Below are 23384 nucleotides of genomic sequence, written 5' to 3'. Positions count from 1 at the left end.
TATGGGAATATAGGTAACATGTTTGTGTTTACATATTCCTCATAATTGTATTGTTTTTAAATACAATTGACATTTTTAAAGTTAATACATTTAGAACATTTTTGATACAACTGCAAATATTTAAATAATTTTTATTACATTTAACATTACATTAACCATTAAATAAATCAATAATAAAAAATCAATAATTAACTACCTGACAATTAATAATCCTTCAAGCAATATATGACAGCTGACACAAAAAATGTGTATAATATGTGAGAATATCGATTTCTAGACCTAATTTCAGTTTTTCTAGCTCCAAACTACAGTATAGCAGTGTTTGTTGAAAAGAGTGTTTTAATGCTTATTTCGCCAGGTTATTGGTGAACTAAAGTCAGCATAGCTTACCACAAATGCTCAGTCCCATAAGGCTGTCATTGGTGGACTGGTACCACTATATATATATATATATATATATATATATATATATATATATATATATATATATATATATATATATATAGATAGATATATATATATATAGATATATATATATATATATAGTGCAAAATTCATTTTGTTATCGTTTCTGGTAAAACTGTGTCAATACCTTGGAATTATAATTAATATAACTTAACTTAAGTCACAAAAAATTCAATAATCTGTATTAGGAATGTATTTACTTAAATCCATTAATTATAACAATTAGGAAAACAGTCCCAACAAATATTTTTTACAAATGGTTTAAATCTTCTTAGTTACTTACTTAGAGAAAGTGACTAAAGCTAAGTCGTTTGATCACATACTTTTTAAAATCAACTTTAATTAACTTCAATTACCACTACTTACTCAGACTATTTTAAAAGTGTTCATTCTAGCATTTGAAAGCATGTTAAAAAAAAAACAACCTGTAACACTTCATGCTATAGGTCATTTTTTTTCGGTTCAGTTGGCTCTATATACAGTACTAACCCACTGTGGTATTTATCACCTTCTGTTGCGACCTTTCAGTTCATGAGGCATTACCTTGTATACAGTATGTGCGTAGAAATGTGTCCCTAGAGCTGACTGTGTGAGCTAAAACTGTATAAGGAACTTGGGGATTAAGGGCAGGCCACAAAAGTCATTCTAGGGCCAACACACATATGTTTGAATGATGATGGAAAAATCTGGGCTTCTTGAATGGAGAAAAAAAACAATTAATTTGTTCCAAAATAATGAGTAACCAAGTTGAAAAAAAAAAATGAAATGCTAGAAGAGCAGGTGTTAATCTACTTCTGTGGGGTTTAGTGTAACGCTATGGTTTATGATCATTTTATTGTATTTTGCCCTGTTTCAAGACACAGGTGTCATGTGGTGCTTGGCCAAAAAAATGCACAATAGTGCTTGAAGGATTTTCTTTTTTTTCCTAAAATGTGTATTGGTTCTCTAAATTTTTCAGCTACAGTGCTTTCTTTGGACAGGTTTTTACAATTACTGTTTAATGTCACAAGGTGTCATACAGTATTCATAACATATAGACTTATGGATATTGAAATGTACAGGAACATTACATTCAGTAATATTTTATTGCAATAAGTTGTTACAATAATTCAATTCATTTTATTATACTTTGAGTAACACTCGCATGAACTGAACTCCATCTTTATAGCTCACTTACCCTCTGGCATAGATCTCAATTTAGGCAATTAGCCAGCAACTTAATCTGCTCAACACTGGTGGTATAATAGTAATTTCTCCCAGCTGTAGACATTTTGTACCACAGAAAGAACTGGATGTTGCAGTTCTATAGTTTATCAACTGTGCAACTAGTGCCCTGCTATCAGCGTTCAAGTGACATTTCTTATTTAAGTAACTGGATGACTGTTCCAAAGCATGTGGGGTTAGCCAAATTGAATTGTTAGCATATGGTGGGGTCTTAGTAACCCACGGCCCTCAATAAAATCAACCGTAAGTTTTGAGTTATCTTTCCTTGACCTTTCTAAAGGTATGCAGTGTTCAAAGAGTTAAAATAGAAAGTTTCTAATACTTAAAAGATACAGACAAGTAAGACGTATGTGTACTTTAAGCAAACTAATAATCTTACAAACGATTTCTTTATGTGTGCCTGTTTATCTGTCTGTGAATTAAGCTAAGACGTGTGTAACAGTGTGGCATTTGGCACCTAATTTCTCCTTTTGGCACCAGGCCCCTGCATGTTTAAATAGTGGCAAACAAGGTCAGTCAGCATAAGTGGTTCATTTTCATGAAGGTTTAATTCATGCAGGCTCTGGACCAATGTGTTAATAGAGTCAGGCTCCACAGCTCAGGAATGACATTTTGATGTTTGTACACCCCTTGCTGCTGCTAGATTTGTCTCCTTAAAGGAAGGAAGAAGCTAATGTAGGCTAGGAAAGGATTTCTTAGTTTGTAAAGTATGACACATAGAGATTCAGATACTATCCTGTAAGCATAATTATAAGCCTCATAGATCGTCTCAGCCAATTAGAAGCTGTGATTATCCTGCGATAACAGGTTTGTTCATTCTTTTTTGCAATAATAAGGTAACATTCATAAAAAGAAAAATTGTCTTGGGAACAGTTTGCACAGTAAAGTATCATGCTTTTTCTGTATTCCTAATGCACACGTTATCACGATTTACACTATGCTTGACCACACTTCTCCGCGCTTTACTTTTACTGTGCTAAAACTTTCCTTCGTTTTTGTCTTCACTTCTTATAAAGGGTGTATCATGCTAATGCAAAACGAATGTGATTTTGCAAGGTTGCGGATAATTATTTGTGTGTATTAAATGACTGCAGTAAAATATTGGAGGTCTCCTGAGTGTTTGTCTTGTCACATGCAAGGCCTTTGCAGATCTATTTAAACGGAGTTGGTGCATTGCCTGTATCATACAGCTGGAAACTGTCTTTGTTTCTCTGTGTGTCCTTTTGCAGTTCAGCACGCTGGTTTAATTATCAAATAAAAAATCAGTTCAAATTTGAATAATAGCACATGTTTGTTTTTGGATGACTTGTCTTTAAATGTCTTTAGAGAGAATTTGGCAGTAGTGTAATAACATGTCATAAATATGTGTCAGTCGGTTTCCTGTTTCAGTTATCTTTTAGCATTCTGTTTGTAAAATGCACCATCTGAGCGTGGTAAAGCACATTAACAAATCTTATGCCCCTATGTTGATAATGTATAGCTTTTAACTGATTTTAATTCCAGTTCTACTTCTGTTTGTCTGACCTAATGGCTGGTAGTTTATTTCTAAAGGCATTCTATAGAATTTAGATGTTTTTCCTCAGAATGGCATGGTAGACTACAGGAAATTGTAATTTGTTGAACAGTGACACCTAGTGGTAAAGAGAATTACTTTGGGTACTTATTTAAAAACTCCCTGTAGATTCACACAAATACACCCAACATCAAAAGGAAAAAAGACTGTACTGTAAGTCAGTTTTGAAGGCTGGTTTACTGGTAACTGTCTGTCAGTAATTGAAAATAACGTGTATTCATTGTACTATAACACTTACTTTAAAAAGGGGCTTTGTTGTAAATACCAGCTGTAACCAGCACTGGTTTATGCTGGTCAGAGATGGTAGTTGTACTGTGTTTGAACTGGTCATGCTAGTTCAAGATACTATAATGCTGGATGGAAGAACTGGTTATTGTATCAGAAAAGAATAGATAAGAAATGGCAAGGAAAATAAAATACACAAGCATAATTCAATATGCATTATACAAAATGAATCTCGTGATTGTGACCCACATTAAAGCATAGAAGTAAAATATTTACTTGGGTACTGTACTAATACAAAATAACATTCTTTATAACATGCATGCCCCTGACTTGTTCATATACGGACAAACAATAAATGTTACTGGTGCCGTCAACATTGTATAGTGTTTTCAGTAAGTTTCATGATTTGATTAAACAGGGTTTTGTTGTGGTTTTGTTCAAATACAGCCTATCATATAAAGTTGTGATCCTTTATTTTTACAATTGTGAAGCAGTGAAAGAGTTTCTGGAGAAGGCAGTGCTGCCTGTCTATGTTGCCCCCTGCTGGTGAGTCCATGCTTTAAAAGCAAATGCATGTGAAGGCACTGACATATGAAAATGGTTATGCAGTCATAGAGCAACCGTAGAATAACATTTCTATCAATTACAATCCATAAATCAGATCAGCGTGTCTGCTGAGATACAGAATTTCCCCTGTCTGAAAGAGTATTTAAACGGTCCAGTTAGCCACATAACAAATGCAAATTTAAGACCAGAATAATGCACAATTTGGATATTCAAAACAATGGTTAAAACCGCAATCCACACACATTAGTTGTTGGCCTGTGTAACGAGCAGTGTTGTGTGATACCCTGCCGTTATGGATTCTGTCCTGTCCCCTGTCAGTGAGATGAGATGAGGTTAAAAGCTCTAAAATCACAAATGCAGACGAGCCCGGCTCTTTTGCATTGTGGTTAAGATGCTCACTTGCGGAGCACGGGACTGCCGGTTCACGCCCAGCCTCTGCCCTGTTACATCTGCCATTGAATAAGTATTTAAAAGCCAAACAGAGCTGTTGTATAGAACGCTGAATATATAAAGTTTTTGGGTCAATTTATACAGATATTCACATTGGCCTCTGATATTAGGTTTACAGAAAGACTAGCTTTTTATGTTGAAATTATCCTGCATTATATTTAAGCGATAGTGCCCATCAATGAAAGTTCTACCGTGTGTTAGTTGACCGCGACTGGATTTTTGCGTCCTGAGAGGGCACTATCGCTATAAGAAAATATTTTTTTCTGATTATTTTCTTTAAAAAAACACTTTAAAACCTTAATTTACCTTGAACTTCTAATGATTTGTTGGGCAACCTTCCGCTAAGAAGAGTTTTAGGAAAATAGTCCCAAAAATGTTCAAAAAGGATCACACACATAATTAGAGAAACAAACACTTTATAAACAAATAACCTTTTCACTTGTTGGGGCTGCTTATAGTTTATATGAACAGTGCCGGATATCTGGATGGAGCAATATTACTGAACTGTCCGTGTCTCGGTTTACCGTTGTTGAAAGATGCTGTGTCTGAGCTCCAGTCGAGATGACAGGTTTTGGTGGATAATAAAATTAATTTTGACCAATTGTGTCTTTGTTTAGTATTTACAGTCCAAACGTGAATTACGCTTGAAAATGCAGCAAGTCAAAAAGAAAAGGCCAGTACAATACAGTATTTTAAATTTGATAATACTGTGTATTAGCACGCTATAGGTGGCAGCTGATTGGCTGATAATACTGAATCGTTTTCTAATTTAACTGAAAAATTTGCAACCAGTGATGTCTCTTTAAAAATATGTCACGACATTATGAGTCATTGATGAACCACATATGACAGCTGCAGTTGTTTCCTATAATCTATAGCACAAAACACAAAAAGGCACCTGTTATTTTTTTTCCTTCCTGAGCTTCAACTGATTGAAGATCATAACCTCCTACTGCTGCAGTTGTTGTGTAAATGTTGGCTTCTAGAACATCAGAGGTTTTCAGGGAGGTGCAGCAAAAAAATGCCCCTGAGGAATGTAAATAAAGTGGAATGTAATAAAGGTCTGCCTTTCAATGAAGTTGAGTGCTTGGAGACCCAGAAGAGAGACATAAAAAACATTTTAGTATACAATTAAAAATTACAGGCATTAGAAGCACTCTGTGTATGTTTTAGATACTGTATAGTAAGATAAGTATCTTGATTAATTATTGCAAAGTATGCATGCCAACTTATAATGTTTCTTTTTTTGTAGGTTTCATTAGAAACTATGCCAGAAGAAAAGCCGTCTTCTTCCAGTGACATCTGCACAGCGATGATTGGATTAAAAAAAACTGAGCCTTGATGTGTCCTGAAACGCCTATATTGTTTGTAAGGAGCAAAGTACCATGCCTCTGAGGGTACACAGGAGGTGTTAATGCAGCACTGCTAAGGGTACGGCTGACCCCTGGTCCTCTTGTTGGATATCATGACGGGAGAACATGTTTATGCCATCCAAGATTCTGACACAGATTCCAAACAACAGGACAAGGAGGCCTTATTTGAACAATTCAGTGACAAAGACTTGGGGGACTATAAAAGCAGCCCCTCCCAGAACTCCAATGCCAACCCAGAGGGCGAGGCTGTTAATGGGACGAAATTCTCCGTGAAGGAAAAGGAGTCTTACCCTCAGAGAGAGGCTGTGATTAGGCCTCGTCAAACAGGAAAGATTGATTTTAAGTCCCTCCAGAACAGGCCAAAGTTTTCCAGTGATAGAACATGGCCAAGTGGCAAAAGCAGCCCACAGTCCCCCACTGGAAAGAGCAGAGGAAGAGACAAAAACAAAAGGTCCGGGAAAGGAGACCGCAACCCCCAGCAACTGTATAAACTCAGTATGACCAGCTCCCGGTCTAACCCCACTATTGGAATTGCATATCCACAGCAAAAGGTGACGCCACCCAAAAAGCTAGAAACTACTCGAGGTCCCATAACTGGTAGTTACCGTTTTCATGTCCCCAGCATACCGGAGCGAGAAGCAGAGCTCCAACAGGAAGATCTCAATTATAACAGATGCTTTCAGGAGGCTTCCTCAAACCTTACCTCCACAATCTATACCTCACAGGCTCCAGATGTTGTCCACCAACAGCATCCCTCGCAACAGCAAGTTAACAATCTCTCTCGGGAAAATACCCCAGCAAGTGGGCAATTACACTACCCCGAGTTCCAGAGCAACGGGTCAAGTTCTTGGCATTCTACAGAAAAAACATTTGGTGGTGCTAACTATGGACTCTCTTCCTCGCAGAAACCAGCTAATTTCCCAGATGCCAATAAAGCCACCTTTGGACCTTTGCCATTTCAGTACGGATTCTCGCCCTTGCAAGATGCAACTTCAGATCCTTTCCCCAATGATCATTCTCAAGACTATGTTGACGTTTCACTGGCAAATACCCAGGTAACGCACAGCGATTTTGCATTCAATTCATCTGGAGATGGGCAAGACGAAAGTGTAAGTACTGGGCAGTATGATAACTTGCAGCCAGATAGGAGAACATATCCCCAGCCTTCACAGCAAGCCCCGTTTTTTCAACCCTCCCACGGAACGCAGTCCACTTGTTATAAAGGAAGAACTGATCACTCTGCAGAAATGGACGGCGCTGTTTCTACATCATGCCCTGTAGAACAAAGTCACAATACTTTCCCAGAAAATCAAGCTATTTTTACACAGGAAGAAATGAATTTGCACAACAGCGGTGCTTCCACTGCGTCAGTAAACAAGAGAAGCTCAACGCCTAAAGATAATGTTTCCAGTCAAAGAATAATGACTCAAGGAAATCCCCTTACGAGAAATCTTGCACAAGACTCGTTACCCCAAATGCACTTTCAGGGCAAAACTTATGGAAGCTCTCCAGTGACCAGCACTCCAGGCTTGGTGCCATTTGATAAAAACATCCCTAATACAACGAAGAACCACCCAAGGTTATCACAGCCCTGGGATGGGGCAAACAAAACATTTCCTTCAATCGACCAGAACACTGCACCTTATTCCACTCCAACTGACAACCAGTTTCAGTTTCAATGCCAACCAGCTGTAGAACAGAGACAACATATGGTGAAAAATGGCAGATTACCTTGGCAGCAGATACATCTCACATCCACCATGCCAAACCAAAACAGAATCGAACTGTCCAGACAGCTGAGCAACCAGAAACTTCCTTTCCCACTTGCTGCTTCCGAGTGGCAGGAGGAGAACAAATCTCACAAGAACACTTCTCCAAGCAATCCGAGCAGTTTCCATGGCAAAAAGCAAAGTGAAGGTTTCGCCAACCAGAGGAATGAAGGTACCAAGCAAAATTGTAGCCCAGCCACCACATTTTTATTGGAAAATGGAGTTGATACTAACCCCCAAATGTGCAACTCCAGAAGTAAAAGTATGTTCTATGGATTAAACCAGTCAATGACAAGTGCCCCTTCTAGAACGAACAATCACCTCCCGTTGCCACCAGGAAGCTTAATAACGCCTTCTCCATATGAATCCCCTCTTCATTCACCAGTTCAAAATCCATCATCCAGTAGTACCTGTTCTTCACTTTCTCCGGTCTCGAGCAGTCCTGTCAATGCCAGCTCCGAGGACAGTCAGCTGCCCATGGCAGGTCCACCTCCTCCTTTTTACCACCAACACTGCCACCTAAAGGAGGGGAAGTCATTCCCCGCCCCAGACCAGATAAACCCCAGTCTCCACCACCTCCATCCTGATGCCTCCAGAGCCTTTCCTCATACCACAGAAAGAACCAAAGATGACCTCTTGAACTACTTACACGATAATAAATTCTCCAAACAGAATGTGGACAATGGGAAGGTTTGTCTGAATGGCTTTGGGGTTGAACACCCACCCCCTCCTCCCTACTCTGCACATCAGTTACTGGCCAATTCACTAACCAGTGCCAACCTGGACCAGCTTGACGTTCTCCTTACCTGCAAGCAGTGTGACCAAAACTATGGCAACCTTGCCTCATTTCTTGAGCACAGACAGTATTGTGGACTGCATGCAATATCTCAAAGCGAGTTTAAAGAAACAGCAAAAATGGAGGAAAGCAGAAAATTTCTGATGGACCCAGCAAAGACTGCTCAGACAACACCAGCTTTCCCTTTATCAAGGTGCTCATCTGATCTACATTTGTCTCTGCTGGGATTAAACAAAAATGGCGAATTACTGTTAGACAGTGATGCAAAAGGAGATCCAAAGGATGACCCTTTAAAACTAAACTTGTTCAATGGGATGATGGCCCCCATTTCTCTTACTACTTCTGATTTAGATATAGATGATGCAAAACTGGACAGTCTAATAACCGAAGCTCTAAATGGTCTTGGTTATCAATCGGACAATGCAGAGATTGACAGTAGCTTCATAGATGCCTTTGCAGATGATGATCTCTCCACAACAAAGACCATGGGAAGTGGACAGACTAAAATTAAAGATGCTTTGCTGTTTGAAAGTAAAAAAAAACATTTGGCTGTGGACGAGAGGCAGACGTCACAATCAAAAACCTTTTTTGGCTTTGATAGGGATAACATGAACACTGACAACAAGAACCTGGTTCAGGACTCTAAAAAGAAGCACGAGGAATTTAAGAAAGAGGAAGAAGATAATTTATCACATAAAAAATCAGGGGGGCACTTCTTTGACAAATCATCTGAAAAAATGGAAAGGATAAAGCTTGGAAGGAAACCCAATAGTGCATGTGTGCAGGAAAGTGTAAAAGAGACCAGGGCGCTGTGTTCCAAAAACTATTCAGAAAGAAATGGACTGAAAAGTTACCAAGATAGCCCAAATATAGACAGAGGAAGTCTTTCTGAAGTGTCAGCTGTAAGTGTGAGCTCAGTAACGCATAGATTTGGAGTAAAAGAAAATAAAAAAAGAAAGTCCGGCAGCGGGACATGGAGCAAGGAACTCATTCACAAAATTGTACAGCAAAAGAACAAACTTCACAAGCTGCATGTAAAAGGGAGCAAGAACTTGCCATTTTCTTTAGTAATGGAAAGGCTTGCCCCAGCACCACAGAACAGTAAGCTGGGAGAATATGACTACATCTCAGATTCAGATGAAGAAACTGAACCTCTAAAAATCAGCGCCCGCAGCCGTCTGGGTCCAGGCCTAAGTGGCAGACCCAAATACAGCTACACAAAAGAGTATAAAGGCCGAGGGGGGAGGGCTACGGAGAAACAAACTACATGGAAACATGGTGCAAAGGACAGGGGTTTAGAGAGCAAATGCACTGAAGCACTAAGTCCACTACAGATGAAAGAGAACTCTGGTAGGAGAGTTAGGAGACGGAGTAGCAGATCCTCAACAAGCAGTGATCTCAGCACACCTGCAAGTTTCTCAAGCGAAAGTATAAACAGTCCAAAGAGTACTGACAGGACAGATTCTGACAATGAGAAAGGGAGTCCAGAAAAGATATCCAGCTCCAGCGAGGTTACACTTCCTGATTCTTTTGAACAAGAAGTGTTTAAAAGAGTACCTAACATTTCCAAAGAGTACTGCACAACAGATTTTTCCAAAAACACAAAGAGATACGGCTCCGCTAAGTTTCTGCTTGCTGGTAGAAAGTCACATCATCAACAAAGATCTATATTTCTGCATTCAAGTTACAGGATGGAGGAAAGCTTATCAGCTATCAAAACATATAGTATCAACAAAACCCATGAGAGCTTCGACAGCAAAGGAATCTTTATGCAGGACCCAATACTGTCTTCTGAAAGTTGCGCTACTACAAGAGATGTCTCAGAAAGGATTGACAATGCAATGAATTCTGTAAACTTTAATTCAACTGTCAGGAAGGGTGTTGCATCCTATAAAGGGCTTGTTGCAGACTACTGTAATGATGAGTCTGTTGTTAAATCATCTCAAACCAGTGAAACAATCCCTGATGTTAACACTGACATTGCAGATTGCAAGAAAAACACAATGAAAGGTGTATTGGACGTAAAAAAATCTGATTTTGAAAGCAATAGCAAAGACTTTCATGATTCAAGTGCAGTGGAAAGAAGTGATGTTTCTCCTTTTTTGGAAATCATGGACTTAGGAGTAAAAGAATCATCAAACATATATGACTGTGATGCTTATTCAAAGCCTTTGCCTGTAACCAGTTCTGAGGCTGATGATATTTATCTGTGTCCATCCGACCTTCATAACGACTCAATTCAGAAAGATCATTCAAAGCAGTGCACCATGTCTTACCCAATGGACAACGAGCAAAGCTTGGTGAAATCTCCACTTACATTCGATACTTCTTCGATGTTTGGAGAACTTTCAGTGCCTGGGTTTGACAACAGTTTGTATACAGACGTCAGTAAAGATAGTTATGATACTTTCAATTCAAATCATACTGACAAAAGAGCATTGTTTGAGTCGACATACCCTCCATTTTTAGAGAAAAAAGACTGGAATATAATGGATGAAGTGAGCCCTATGTTGTCTGAAGATATTTCTCATTTTCCAAATCTCTCTGTTGACAAGGCGCTAAATAAGGATGACAAATCTATTTCACCTAGGCAGATGCCCTTAGCATTGCCGGATAAAATGGCGGACTATAATGCTCCATTTGTAAGTAACATATCTGATGATGAGCTAGAGATTAAAAGAATTGTTACCGAATTGGAAAGCCAACTTCAGACAAGCAAGCTAAAAGGTGGAGTTTCAGAACAGCTAACCTCCAACAGCAAGTTTCCAACTCTACATTTGCATCAAGAGCCTGAAAGTGAGAAAGACATGTTGTTGACAGGCACTATTCGAGGGACCACAGTTGATCCTAGGCTACAGGAGCACTATGACGATCAAGACCATTCATGGTCGTGTACTTTTCAATTTGGGTCTTTGGATGCTCAACCATGCCTCCATACGCCAGAACACGAAGAGCCAAGTTCCCTTGATCACTTCTACTCCAAAAAAGATGAAGCTGAAAATACTGAGATTACAGTGAAAGGAGGAGAGATGCCAGAGGAAAATGAGAAAGGGAATACCACTGCAATTGCAGGCCCTTTGCCAGACAAATCTGAAGAAATCCTTGAAAATCAAAAGTATGCTGAAAATCTCATGAAAAGTCTGGAAGTCATTTCAGATTCCATCTTTAGTAAAGGTACTTTATCAGATGACCCGGAAGTGTCCCTGTTTCTAAACAAAGAGTATAGGGAAGAAAGTAATTCCACTGTACAGCAACAGGATGAAACAGAGGGGTCATCACAGACTGAATCAATTGAAAGCAAAGCTGGAGACGTTGAATCTGAGTGTGTAAAGCACAAAACATTGCTATTTCCATTTGGGGACCCAGACTGTTCTAATAATGGAGATGTAGCACTTTCTCCTAAAACAACCACACACCAGTCTGCCATTATGAACCCAGAATATGATATAAAAGAATTTCAATATAAGCCATTTAGTGACCACAAAGCAGAACCTGATCAAAGCGAACCGCCCTTGACAGCTCAGCAAACTGACTCAGAAACACCTAAGACTCAAATCATTGAGGAAAACACAAAGGGAAATGATCATCTGGCAACAGAGATTTCTTGCACACCTGAGAAAGATACTTGCATAGACTCCACAGTGAACCCCTTACAACAACTACAGCTTTTTGTTGCTCGTAATATAAAGCACAATGAGGAAGAAATGATAATGCCTTCTTACCCTGTGTTGCTGTCTACCACTCCAGTTTCAATTGCACGTGACCAATCAGAGCAAAAAGAGGAGAACTTTAAATCGCCCAGCACAGAAACATCAAACGTACCAAAAGACAAACTGAAAGATACCAATTATTTAAATGAAAAGGAACAGAGTGATAAGGGGGTCTTTAAAGAGGAATGTGTGACCGCATCGACGGAAAAGCAAGAACCTCATCACAGTGATCAAATGCTAAAACCAAAGATGTCTGAATCATCTAGCCATGAATTTCAAAATGCTACACAACCACAGCACTCAACAGATGAACTTTGTAAAAATAACATTAGCACACCTGGGGCTGATGCAGAGCACAGTGACCTGTTATCTCCATGCAGCACAACTACAAAAGCTTTGCCAGAGCTGGGTAATCAGATCTTAGTAAAACAGGAACATGGGGATGGAGAAAAGCAAGCCTTGACATTTAGAGAACATGATACATTGAAAAGTTGTGATACACTTGCTGATGATGTTGTGTCGAAACCAAATACAGATCTTACAGACTGCCAAGAGAGAAATGAGCAACTAGCACAGTTAAGTTCTACTACATACTCCTTGCAGCACCAATGTGCAGAAGAAGAGAGTAAGGAACAGGCAGAAAGCAATGCTGTTGAGGCACACAATAATCCTTCTCCATCTGTGAACCACAATGACTTATACGATCAGTGCAACTCTCACAAGATGTGGCACAACTTTGACAGACTTTCACCTATTTCCATGGATGCCCACTCCCCAAGACAAGATGATATATTAAGAACACATAGTGTGGTGTTGCCTCATTCTGATGAATCCATTTCGTCTGGCTTGTCTTACTCATTTGTTGACCTCTCACACATCAGCGTTGAACCTAAAAAGGAAAGCCTAACCATTGATTGTGAAGCAAGTGTTCTCTGTAAAAGTCCATTGGTTAACATTCTTGAGCCATCTGATTCACTTAATAATGGTGAAGATACTTTTAAAGAAACACATGCATTTTTGGACCAGCCATCTGGACCAAACCAGGATTTACCAGGATATGAGCTAAAACAAAGTCCATTGAACTACACCAGTCTTGAAGTCTACAGCGGTATGGCAGGACCGTCAAATGAATGCAAAGACAATCAGGCTTTCTATGATGAAAGCATTGAGAATAACTATGATCACTCTGAGGTAAGCTTACCCCTGCCTTTAACATGCAAGGAGTCTTTAAAACCAGACAACCATATACATGATGGGTCCTCTTCTGACTCATGTGACAGACATGTGGATATTCAAGTCAATCTTTGCTCTTCAGCAGTGCCTGACCAAAGCATTAAATGTGTATGCACTGAACTGCTTTGCTCTCACGATAAAGAAAACAATATTACTTCCATTACAAATGCAATACTGGACTTTCAGTCAATGTCACATGGGATTACAAATGTATGGCACTCTCCTTTAGCAACTATAGAATATATGGACTTACAAAGTGATCATTTAAAGAAATCAGATTCAGTAGTTTTGGGTCTGAGTCTTAAATCACCACAACCTGAGAAAGAAACAGTTTCTTTGGACCATGAAGCTTTAGATAATTCAGAAACTCTTCAGACCATGGAAAAATGTATTGATTGTTCTTCAGACACAGAGTCGAGTAGACAATCAGACCAAGTGCCACAAATAGAAGAAATAACAAAACCAATTAAAATTGAGGAAAAGGACACTGTTGATAAAACTGAATCTAAAAATGAGAGCAATGTTCCGAAAAAGAATGGAACAAAATTATGTGACATTTGTTCAGCATCTTTCCGATCCAACCCTGGGTTGAAAAGACACAAGGCAATGAAACACAATGTTAAGAAAGCTGAGGCTATCAAGGAAGAGAAGGCTTTGGAAAACATACTGAGCTGTCAGCTACAAGCAGATCAGCAAGCAGTTTTGAAGGTGGAAACTGATGTATCCCCAAACATCACTGTGGATGATAAATGCACTGTGGAGAATAACATTCAATTGCATATGTTAGAAAAGGGGCAAAATTATATCCTTTCGCAGTCAGACCAACAAGTTTCTTCACCGCATGAAGATATGGAAAGCTGCAACAGAGTATCTTCTGAAGCAAATTTGCCTCTTTTTAGAATCAGCGAAAAAGAAATGAGTACAGCTGTGGATGAAGATGATGAAGGTGAAGCTACAGCAGAAATAAATGAAACAAACAAGAGAAAAAGGTTGGGTCCTAAAGGGAAACAAAAATTGTTACATCCACAAGGAAAAACACTGAAAAGCAGGAAAGTGGATAATAATAATGACAATTATTATGAACTAAAAGGCAAAATGGCTGAACATTTTTCAGAGGATATTTTAACTATCCTCAAATCAGATATTTTGCAAGCTATAACCCCCAATGTCCCTGGCATTTCAAGAGACAAGAACAAAACTGACCCACCCTTGCAAGAACCAGAAGAGAAGCCAATAAGTAAAAATGCAGGGCAACTAGAAGTGAAAGACAACAATGTCTTCTCATACGAAATGAAACATGATGAGGAACTGATGACATTGAGTCCTGGGAAAACAGATCTGGACTTACCAGTTCAAATGGGTTGTCTTACTGAAAAAGAAGACCAAGTCAGTAAAGCACATATAAAAGGTGTGGAACTGGAGGAGGTTGCAGAGAAGGGAACTGAAGAAAACAGAATGTGTTGTGTGTATGAAGGGGAAGATGAAAGAAACATGAAAGGGATGTGTGAACAGAAAGCAATTGTCCCCGAAGCATCACACACTGAAATACTAGGAGACTCAGTGGAGGTGAACTGTACAAAGAGTTCCTGCATTCCCGAATTCACAGAATGGGTGGGCACACCGCCATATCCTTACGAACCACCCTCCTCAAGCGTTAGCAAGTCCCAGTCAGACTTGCAATCCCTACTTGATGACGAAAGCAAATTTTCACAGCTGTTTCCTCGGGATGACCAGATGATCCGGAAGAAATGCACGAGAGTGTACGGTAAACGAAATAAAAAGCAGAAACCAACCCCTGAGCTATTCGTTAACGAACACATTTCGGTCAGACTTACACCCCCTGATAACAAACAGGATGCTGACAACTTTGTGAATAACAGTTTTGTTAGCAAAAGAAGTGACCATTGCAAATATGAGACAATATCAACCAATGACACCTTGATGCTGGAAATGTGTCATAAGAGCACTTTAAAAATTGACAAAGTTGTTTCCGGCTTTGAGAATGCAACCCTCACATCAGAAGGGGAGACAGACCATGAAAGTGAACGCCTGAATAATAAAGACAGTCGCAGCAACATGGAATTTCTTTGCCGGAATAATCAAGCAGGGAATAAGCCTGCATTACCTGCAGTAATGTGGGCTGGCACCAAAGATCCAGTGACAGATATTGTAGCAGACACTCTCCATTCACTAGAATGTTCTAAGGATTTCAAATGTGACGATCTAGCCATACCCTGCAATCAAGACTCCTCAGACCCTTCAGATTCTCTTGTTAATGTAGCCAGGAATCCTGATAATCCTTCTCAGTTTCATACTATAGATATCCAGAATTTAAACACAAAATTTCAACTTCCCGCCATCCATTTCTTTGACTCCACTAAAGACACACCTGCATATGCCAGTATCAGCAACAATGACACTGTCAACCTAAATATGAAGGCCAGTCGAAGATCAGAGGAAGTGAAACTAAAGAATCGGTGTGAGATCAGCAAGAAATCAAAAGACAGGCAATACAAATGTAAGGTGTGCTTCAAGTGGTTTCAGACACTTGGGGAACTTAATTTTCATAAGCCCTCCCACAACCCTTCCCCTCCACCAACTTGCTACATGTGTGTCCAGCGCAAATTCAGCTCCAGAGAGCAACTGCGAGATCACTTAAAAGAGAAGCATGCCAAAAACAAGGCTGGCATATGGACTTGTGGGATGTGTATGAAGGAGATCTCTAACGTCTGGATGTACAATGAACATTTGAGAGAGCATGCCATTCAATTTGCAAGAAAAGGACAAGCTCAACAATCTGTGCTGGGCATGCCTGGTTGTTTCATGGAGCAAACAGCCGTTAAACACTTCTTGAGTTCCATCATGCAACGAAGACCAAGCAAGTCAAAGAACAATGAGGCTAGCACAAAGTCGCCTTCAAATAAAGATGCAACGGCTGTGAAAGAGAACGTTGAGCTAGATCTGAAGATCAAAGAGGAAAATGATGCATCTGTTAAGAACAAATTGAACTCTAGCTGTGTTGGAAAGCTCAGCACAAATACATTGTCGGAGGCCATGCAGAAATCCGAACACATTCAGAAAACCGTCAATATGCACCCAAATTGCAAAGACCCTTCCAGAGACTGCCACCACTGTGGAAAACAATTCCCCAAACCATTTAAACTTCAGCGTCACTTAGTTGTTCACAGCTTAAAAAAAATGTACTTGTGTCACAAGTGCCCAATCTTTTATCAGGACCTGCAGGAACTCAAAACTCATGTAAAAGAAGAGCACCAAGATACAGAAGAACCCGAGATTAAACACACAACACTGTATGCATGCGAGCTGTGTGCCGATGTCATGCATGTTATCAAAAAATCCTTTATTTGTAGCACTTGCAATTACACGTTTTCAAAAAAAGAACAATACGACCGACATATGGAGAAGCATCTTGCAGAAGGGAGCAAGACCTTTAAATTTCGGGGAGTCATGAGGCCATGCAAACCCTCCAAAGATGTGGGTTTTGAGCTGCAGGCCACTGTTACTGATACTAGAGGTTCTATTCCCCCACGTAAAAAGAGAAAGATTTCACCTGATAGTCTGAGTGAGACCAGTTTGGATGGTGGCATTGCAAGTGTTGTGTCACTTCATTTTAACCACAGCATCGAAACCCATGTTACAAAAGAGCCACGGCCTGTGACTTCAGATTTCTTCTCAGAGGCTAGCGATAACCCTCCTGATCTTCAGGACATGACTATAAAAACAGAAGACGACGTAGATGACCTTTCAGAATATTTGGCCGAGATGGAAGAATCCCAGTTTAATATTGTCCCTGAAGCACCATGTCTTCTCCCTTCTATTTCCAATGCTTTGACTGGTGACCCTCCTTCACCTGAACTTTGTACTGAAGAAGTAGACATCCAGTCTGCACATTGCCTGAGCACCTCCCAAAAAGATGTTGATGATGTTCATTACGAACAGCACACACAGTCGCCATCAAATGTTGATGATATCGTCAACAGCAAAAGATGTCAAGTGGGGTCTGGTAGCAGTGCGTTGAAAAATCCTATAGAGACGGTTGAAAAGACTCAGCCTTCTGCTGATGATGATTCCCACTATCATGAATCGTCAAAGGAAGAAACAGAATGGTCTGAATCCATCAAATCTGTATCAGAAACCACAGATCTTCAAAGTGAGTCATTGGTTGTGGATAAAAGTTCAGGGGCAAAGAATGTTATCAAGCAAGATGGTACTTCCCAGTGTATTGTTGAAGATATATTGAAAGCTTCCAAAGCTAATGCTAAACAAATTGGGGAACTACAGAAACTGTCTATAGGGGGTCAGCAAAAAAGTGAAAGTGAAAAAAAAGGTTCAAAGACCAGTGATAATCAAAATTTCTGCCAAGCCAGGGAGAAGGCATCTTTAAAGTCGAGTGAGAACGCCAAACAAAGCTTTGACTGTACCAAACCTGCAGATGTCATTCAGAAGCATTCAATAGAATGCACTGGATCTGATGAGACCGGATTGAATGGCATAAAGCACATAGCTTCTATTGTGGGGAAAGGAGAAGAAAAGGAATCTGTACAATCTTCTTCAAAACTTCATCAGAAAAAAAGAAAAGAATACAAGACATCTCTGGGTTCAAAACTTTCCACTGCCACCAGAGAAAACATGGATTCTGATGTGAAAAAGAAAAAACTTAGAGTGCAAAGCCCCTTAAAAAATGAAAGCACTGGGAGCTCTAGGAAAACAGACATTGCTAATGATCCCCCATTGCTTTCATCAGCCAGAGATGATATGACAAGCAACAAATTATATGTGAAACCGAAAATCGGAGGGATTAATAACATACAGCCAAAGAAAAACTCTTTTGACAGCTATCCTCCAAAGAAAATGGATATGCACCATTCGAACTGGGATATCAAAAGCAAAAAAGGCATCTTCAGAAAACCTTTGCATTCCTCTCTGTCTAAAGGACCGAGTCCATTTGTGTATAGTTCCCTAAACAAGCACAGGACTGTCCCTGGGGTGAAGTCTCCTGAGCCTCACAGCTACAGGACAGCTGAATCCCAGAATCATCTGCTCAGCCAATTGTTTGGGCAGAAATTAACCAGCTTTAAGATCCCTTTAAGGAAAGACACCTCTGAGTAATTTAATAAATCTGACTTGTGGGGATGCTGAAAACTGTCTTCAACAGATTCACAAAAACATTTAAGCTTTTGACTGCCGAATTATTTCTGTCTAGCTTAAATGAGATTGCATGACTGCCTCTGTGAAATAGTTTTGCTTTATGTCTACTAATCTTCTACTTTAATTCACCTGTTTTATCATGCAAATGTGAGGACTTTGATGTCGAGAGTGAGTTTTATAAACTGATAATGTAATTGCTTTTGCGCAGACTAGGACGTCAAGAGAAATGTATTTTTATTTCTGAAGTACTGAGGTTACATGCTACTTAAATGTGTCAGCCCCCCTTAAAACTGTGTCCATTTAATATCTGAACAAAAGAAAATACTTGAAGAGGAGCTGCATTCCGAATGCATGTCTGTTTCATAGTGTAGGGTTTACATGGTTATTTTAGTATTTGTAGCTGTGGATCTACATCAACAAAAACTGTGCCATTTCACCACACCGTCTCGTACTGTCCAGATAGCTCTTAAATAGTTATTCTGTTATGTTACTGTAATAAGGTGACATGCATGCTTTGTATATACAATAACTGGTGCTATTTTTCTAATGTGAATACAGACTTTCTTGATCAAAGGAAACAGTTAATCAATAGCAGTTACCTTTCAGAAACAATTATGCTGGTATTCTGTAGCTTTTCAAAAAAATCTGTTTATGCTTAATGACAAAGTGTTAATTTGTAGGTAAGGAACAAAAAAAGCCTTCTTAGAATATAAACTCAGGTGCAAACCAGGACATTTCACATTACTGATGTTTATGAAAAATAACTCCCCAGTCAAGGAGGCGAATCAGTGCACTGATGTTCTGATACAAACGACCATAGTACTTTTGTGTCTGTCCTGCAATTTTGTATTATTATTTTTAGATTTAAAAGGTGCTTTATTATCTTGTTCATATGTATCGTATATTGTATGATAATGTAGGTAATTTTACTTTGGGTGCAATGCATATGTCAGAAATTTTATTTTAATATTGTGCAAAAAAAAAAAAAAAAAACAGGATACTTGCAAGTAAGTTTTTATGTTGTAAGTGTGCTACAAAGTGCCTCTTTAAAAGTTGGTTATTAAAAAAAAGCTACAACTTTGTTTAAGTGTTTTGTTAATCAGTTGTCTGGCCCTGTTAAGTAATGCTGGGAACAAATATTGATTTTTCATCTTGGAATATTGTTAAGTGAATACCTGTATATGGAAAAAAGTAACAAAACACAGAGGATAGAACTAGTTTTATTTTTTTTTTTTTTATTTCAGCAGCAGGTAATACAATTGTCACGTTTTCTATTTCAATCCATGCATGCATCTTATTTTCTGATTGATACATAAATAAGGCAGTACTTTGAAATGATTAGAATGTGTGCCTCATGAACTCTTAAAGGAGTAATAACCAAGATATCCAGCACTGCACAGAGGCATGGCATGGAATTTCCCCCATTGAAACTGCATTGAAAATGGTCCTTCAGAGAAGTGACATATCCCAGTTGAAGGGACATGAAATATGAAAGTAAATGTAATTTAAGAGTAAAAGGAAAATATGAAATAGGTTAGTTCTAACTGTGGCTTATCTTGGCAGAGCATAGGCTGATTAAAGCAATCCTTAAAACAATTTTCATGGCATGAAGAAAATGCATATCCATTGGGTGAATTATGTTCTATTTAAAAAAAAAAGTCCATTCAAAATAACGGCAGGTGCATTTGAATATTTGCAAATGTGCTAAAACCATATTGGATCTTATTTCACCTGGAGAGTGAAATTGTCCCCACAACTTTTCTACGAGAAGTAACCAACCAGCTGCTTCCCTTAATGACTGACTTGCTTTGCAGCTACAGTAAGATGCTTGTCCCTGAAGACACCGCTGAAGGGAAGTGACCTAGGAAGTGGAAGTTTAACAGATATCCTGTAAGTCAAGACAAGAAGACTCGAAACCTTATTTTATCTGGTGTAGTACCAGTTAAGAATGAAAATACAAGTTTGAGATATCATATGAGAACTACAGTATAAGTGAATGGAAGTGCACAACATCTAAGATTTTTTTATTTTTTTTATTTTAGCTACGACCCATTTAAGTTAGCAATTAAATGGGCATTGCAGAATTAGCTAAAATTAATAACACAGTAATTGCAGGACTTGACCCCAAACAGAACCCTCAGTAAATGAAGATTCCAGTGCTGTCTCTTTGAACCTTGCAAGTTCCCCTTGAATGTGAACTACAGAAGATCACAGAGAACATTGTCAGTGAGAGATAGCGCAGCCACGTGTTGGATTCTGTGCCATGGGGGTTGTAAATAAGGCTACAGGATTAATTGATAGAATTATTTTCTGAGTCGTCTTTTGTTTATTGAATCTCTAAATGCTTATGTTTTTTTTTTTTTTTTTAAATCCTGCCAAGCATTGCAAAAAGGAGATAAAGCCGGCAGGAAATAATTACGTGTCAGAGGCAAGGGAAGACTCTTACGGAAAATATAGTTCTATCACTTTCTTTTTCCAATTTATTTCTTAATTTTGGTAAAACTTTAGTCTTGGGATCTGTATGCTATCAACAGGTATAGCTTATGATTAGAAATAATAAACCACTGAAATACATACATATATTGAAATATGAAATGTGAAATATATTGTCGTCATAACATAAGAATTGCACAGTACAGAGCATTATATCATATTAAACATATAGGGATAGATCCTCAAAGCTATTTACTCCAAATTGTGATTATTTTTTCTGAATGGAAAAAAACACTTATTAAACATCTACAAAGAATAAGAAACAATTCAACACTTCATTCAAGTCCCTGAACTAAAAGTCTTACTTGTTTATTTCTGGTTTAGTAACTTAAGTGGGAGCGTTTCTCCTTTCTGAAAAAAAAAAGTTGCTAATGACAGTTTAAATTAAATAGCTTTGAGAATGTAGCCTATATAGTATTATATACAAACATATATAATATATAATATAAATATACCTGTGATTTTTTTTCTATATAAAAAACACATAACAGATCCCTAAGCTAAAGTGTTACCTTTGTTGTGTTTATGTTGTGATAAAAGTTTACTGCAGTATAACATGGTAAAGCATAGTAAATATTTTAAATCAATTGAATACATATCTCTGAAATACATATTTTAAGTGTTTTCTAAACATAAAGTTTGGACTAAATATGTCATTATATGACAAGTGAAATCTATGCTTTTCATTTGCATTGGAATTATCACAGGATACCAGGACACTGTTTCAATGAACACGTGTCACAGGCTTCCTTCAAAGGACAGCACTACCTGATTTTGTTAGACTCAGAAAGGAAGCAGCACAGAACTTACTTTTTATTAAATCCAAAGGTTTTAAAAAAGGAAAGTCCTAAGCATGTGTCACATAATAGCAATAACCTAAGGACACAGGAGACTGATGTCGACTGCTGACTTTTATATCTCAATATTTTTCTTTTGGTAACGTTTTATTTGAACTGGACACATTGTAGCATTGTAGGACACATTCATGACTTGCATTGTTGGACACATTCATGATTTGCATTGCAGCAATGTAGGACACATTCATCACCACTTGTTCTGAATACTTATATACCTGTTATGTTGGTTTGTAAAGTTATGTAGCCTTTATGAAGGTGTTATGAATGCTGCTGTATGGTTCAGCATAACTTTTATTTTAACATATAGGAAAGCAAAATAAACGGCATAATTACTTACCATGCAACTTTATTGTGATAAAATTTAACAAAGGATTGAATGAGAGCTTCCTTACCAACTGCCCCATCTATCCAGATACTGGCTTCTTTAAAAGTTGTGATGTAGCTAACTGGGCTGTTTCCAATTGGGGCGAGACCACAATAACTCAGTATGTGGATTGCCAAACAGTTTTTAAAATGAAGTGACAGAGGACCTGGGAGTAACACAAGCAACATGGGGTTGAAAAGCTTTGTGTTGTGTCACTGCTTGAGGCAACCAGTAACGTTTCCAAGGGGAATAACTTGCGCGTTCTATCCTTCATAGTTTCACAATAGCTTTTAACAATCAAAATGAAATGCTATTGCAAAAGTTCAGTGCTGTTTTTGCTACCAGTGCTTTAATGCTTTTAGTATTTATTTATTATTCAAAGGAAAAATGAAATGCTAATGTAACAAAGCAACCAGCCATGTTTCTGTTAAGAACACAGATCTACTGTAGTTGTCTGATAGACATGTTTCAATTTGTCATTTTCTTTTTCATTTTCACAGACTCCAGTCTTTAATTAACAAAACTGAGAAGTAAAAAAAGAAATGAGTCCTTAAGAGACCTTCATTATATTGCTTAGTTCTACTTTCAAAACACTATTAAAGACTGGACGAATGGCTTTGAAAATATCTGGAAAAGGCACTGTTTTAAACCTGGCATTGCAGCTGACAATATACGCGACCCATTCCATGCTTGGCTCAAGGGAAGGGAAGAACCTTGGTCTACTATATGGTACTATATTCTATACGAAAATCTGATTGCCATATAAATAACCAATATCTATTAGGAGGCTGTGTGGTCCAGTGGTTAAAGAAACAGGCTTATAACCAGGAGGTCACCGGTTCAAATCCCAGCACAGCCACTAACTCATTGTGTGACCCTGAGCAAGTCACTTAACCTCCTTGTGCTCCGTCTTTCAGGTGAGACGTTGTTGTAAGTGACTCTGCAGCTGATGTATAGTTCACACACCCTAGTCTCGTATCTTGTAAAGAGCTTTGTGATGGTGGTCCACTATGAAAGGCACTGCCATTAATAATGCTGTTCGTTTATCGATGAGATGAGGTAAGGTTAAAAGCTCTATAACTACGAATGCAGACGAGCATTAAGACGACCGCGTGC

The 23384-nt window shown here is 38.5% G+C and overlaps 1 protein-coding gene across 2 annotated transcripts in view; it reads left to right on the top strand.

The window, feature by feature from the left end:
• Positions 1-22223, top strand: part of LOC117425843 (zinc finger protein 469-like) — a 231084-nt gene extending 208861 nt beyond the window's left edge. For both annotated transcript variants that reach the window (XM_058993604.1, XM_058993605.1), the window contains one exon: positions 5757-22223. In XM_058993604.1, coding sequence (XP_058849587.1) covers positions 5970-18515 — 12546 coding nt within the window. In that variant the 5' untranslated portion in view covers positions 5757-5969 and the 3' untranslated portion in view covers positions 18516-22223. The remainder of the gene's footprint in view (positions 1-5756) is intronic.
• Positions 22224-23384: the final 1161 nt, after the last annotated feature.

The sequence above is a fragment of the Acipenser ruthenus genome, chromosome 20 (assembly GCF_902713425.1).
Source record: "Acipenser ruthenus chromosome 20, fAciRut3.2 maternal haplotype, whole genome shotgun sequence".
Classification (NCBI taxonomy): Eukaryota; Metazoa; Chordata; class Actinopteri; order Acipenseriformes; family Acipenseridae; genus Acipenser; species Acipenser ruthenus.
Note: the sequence above shows the minus strand (reverse complement) of the source record. Positions and strands in the feature narration are given on the sequence as shown.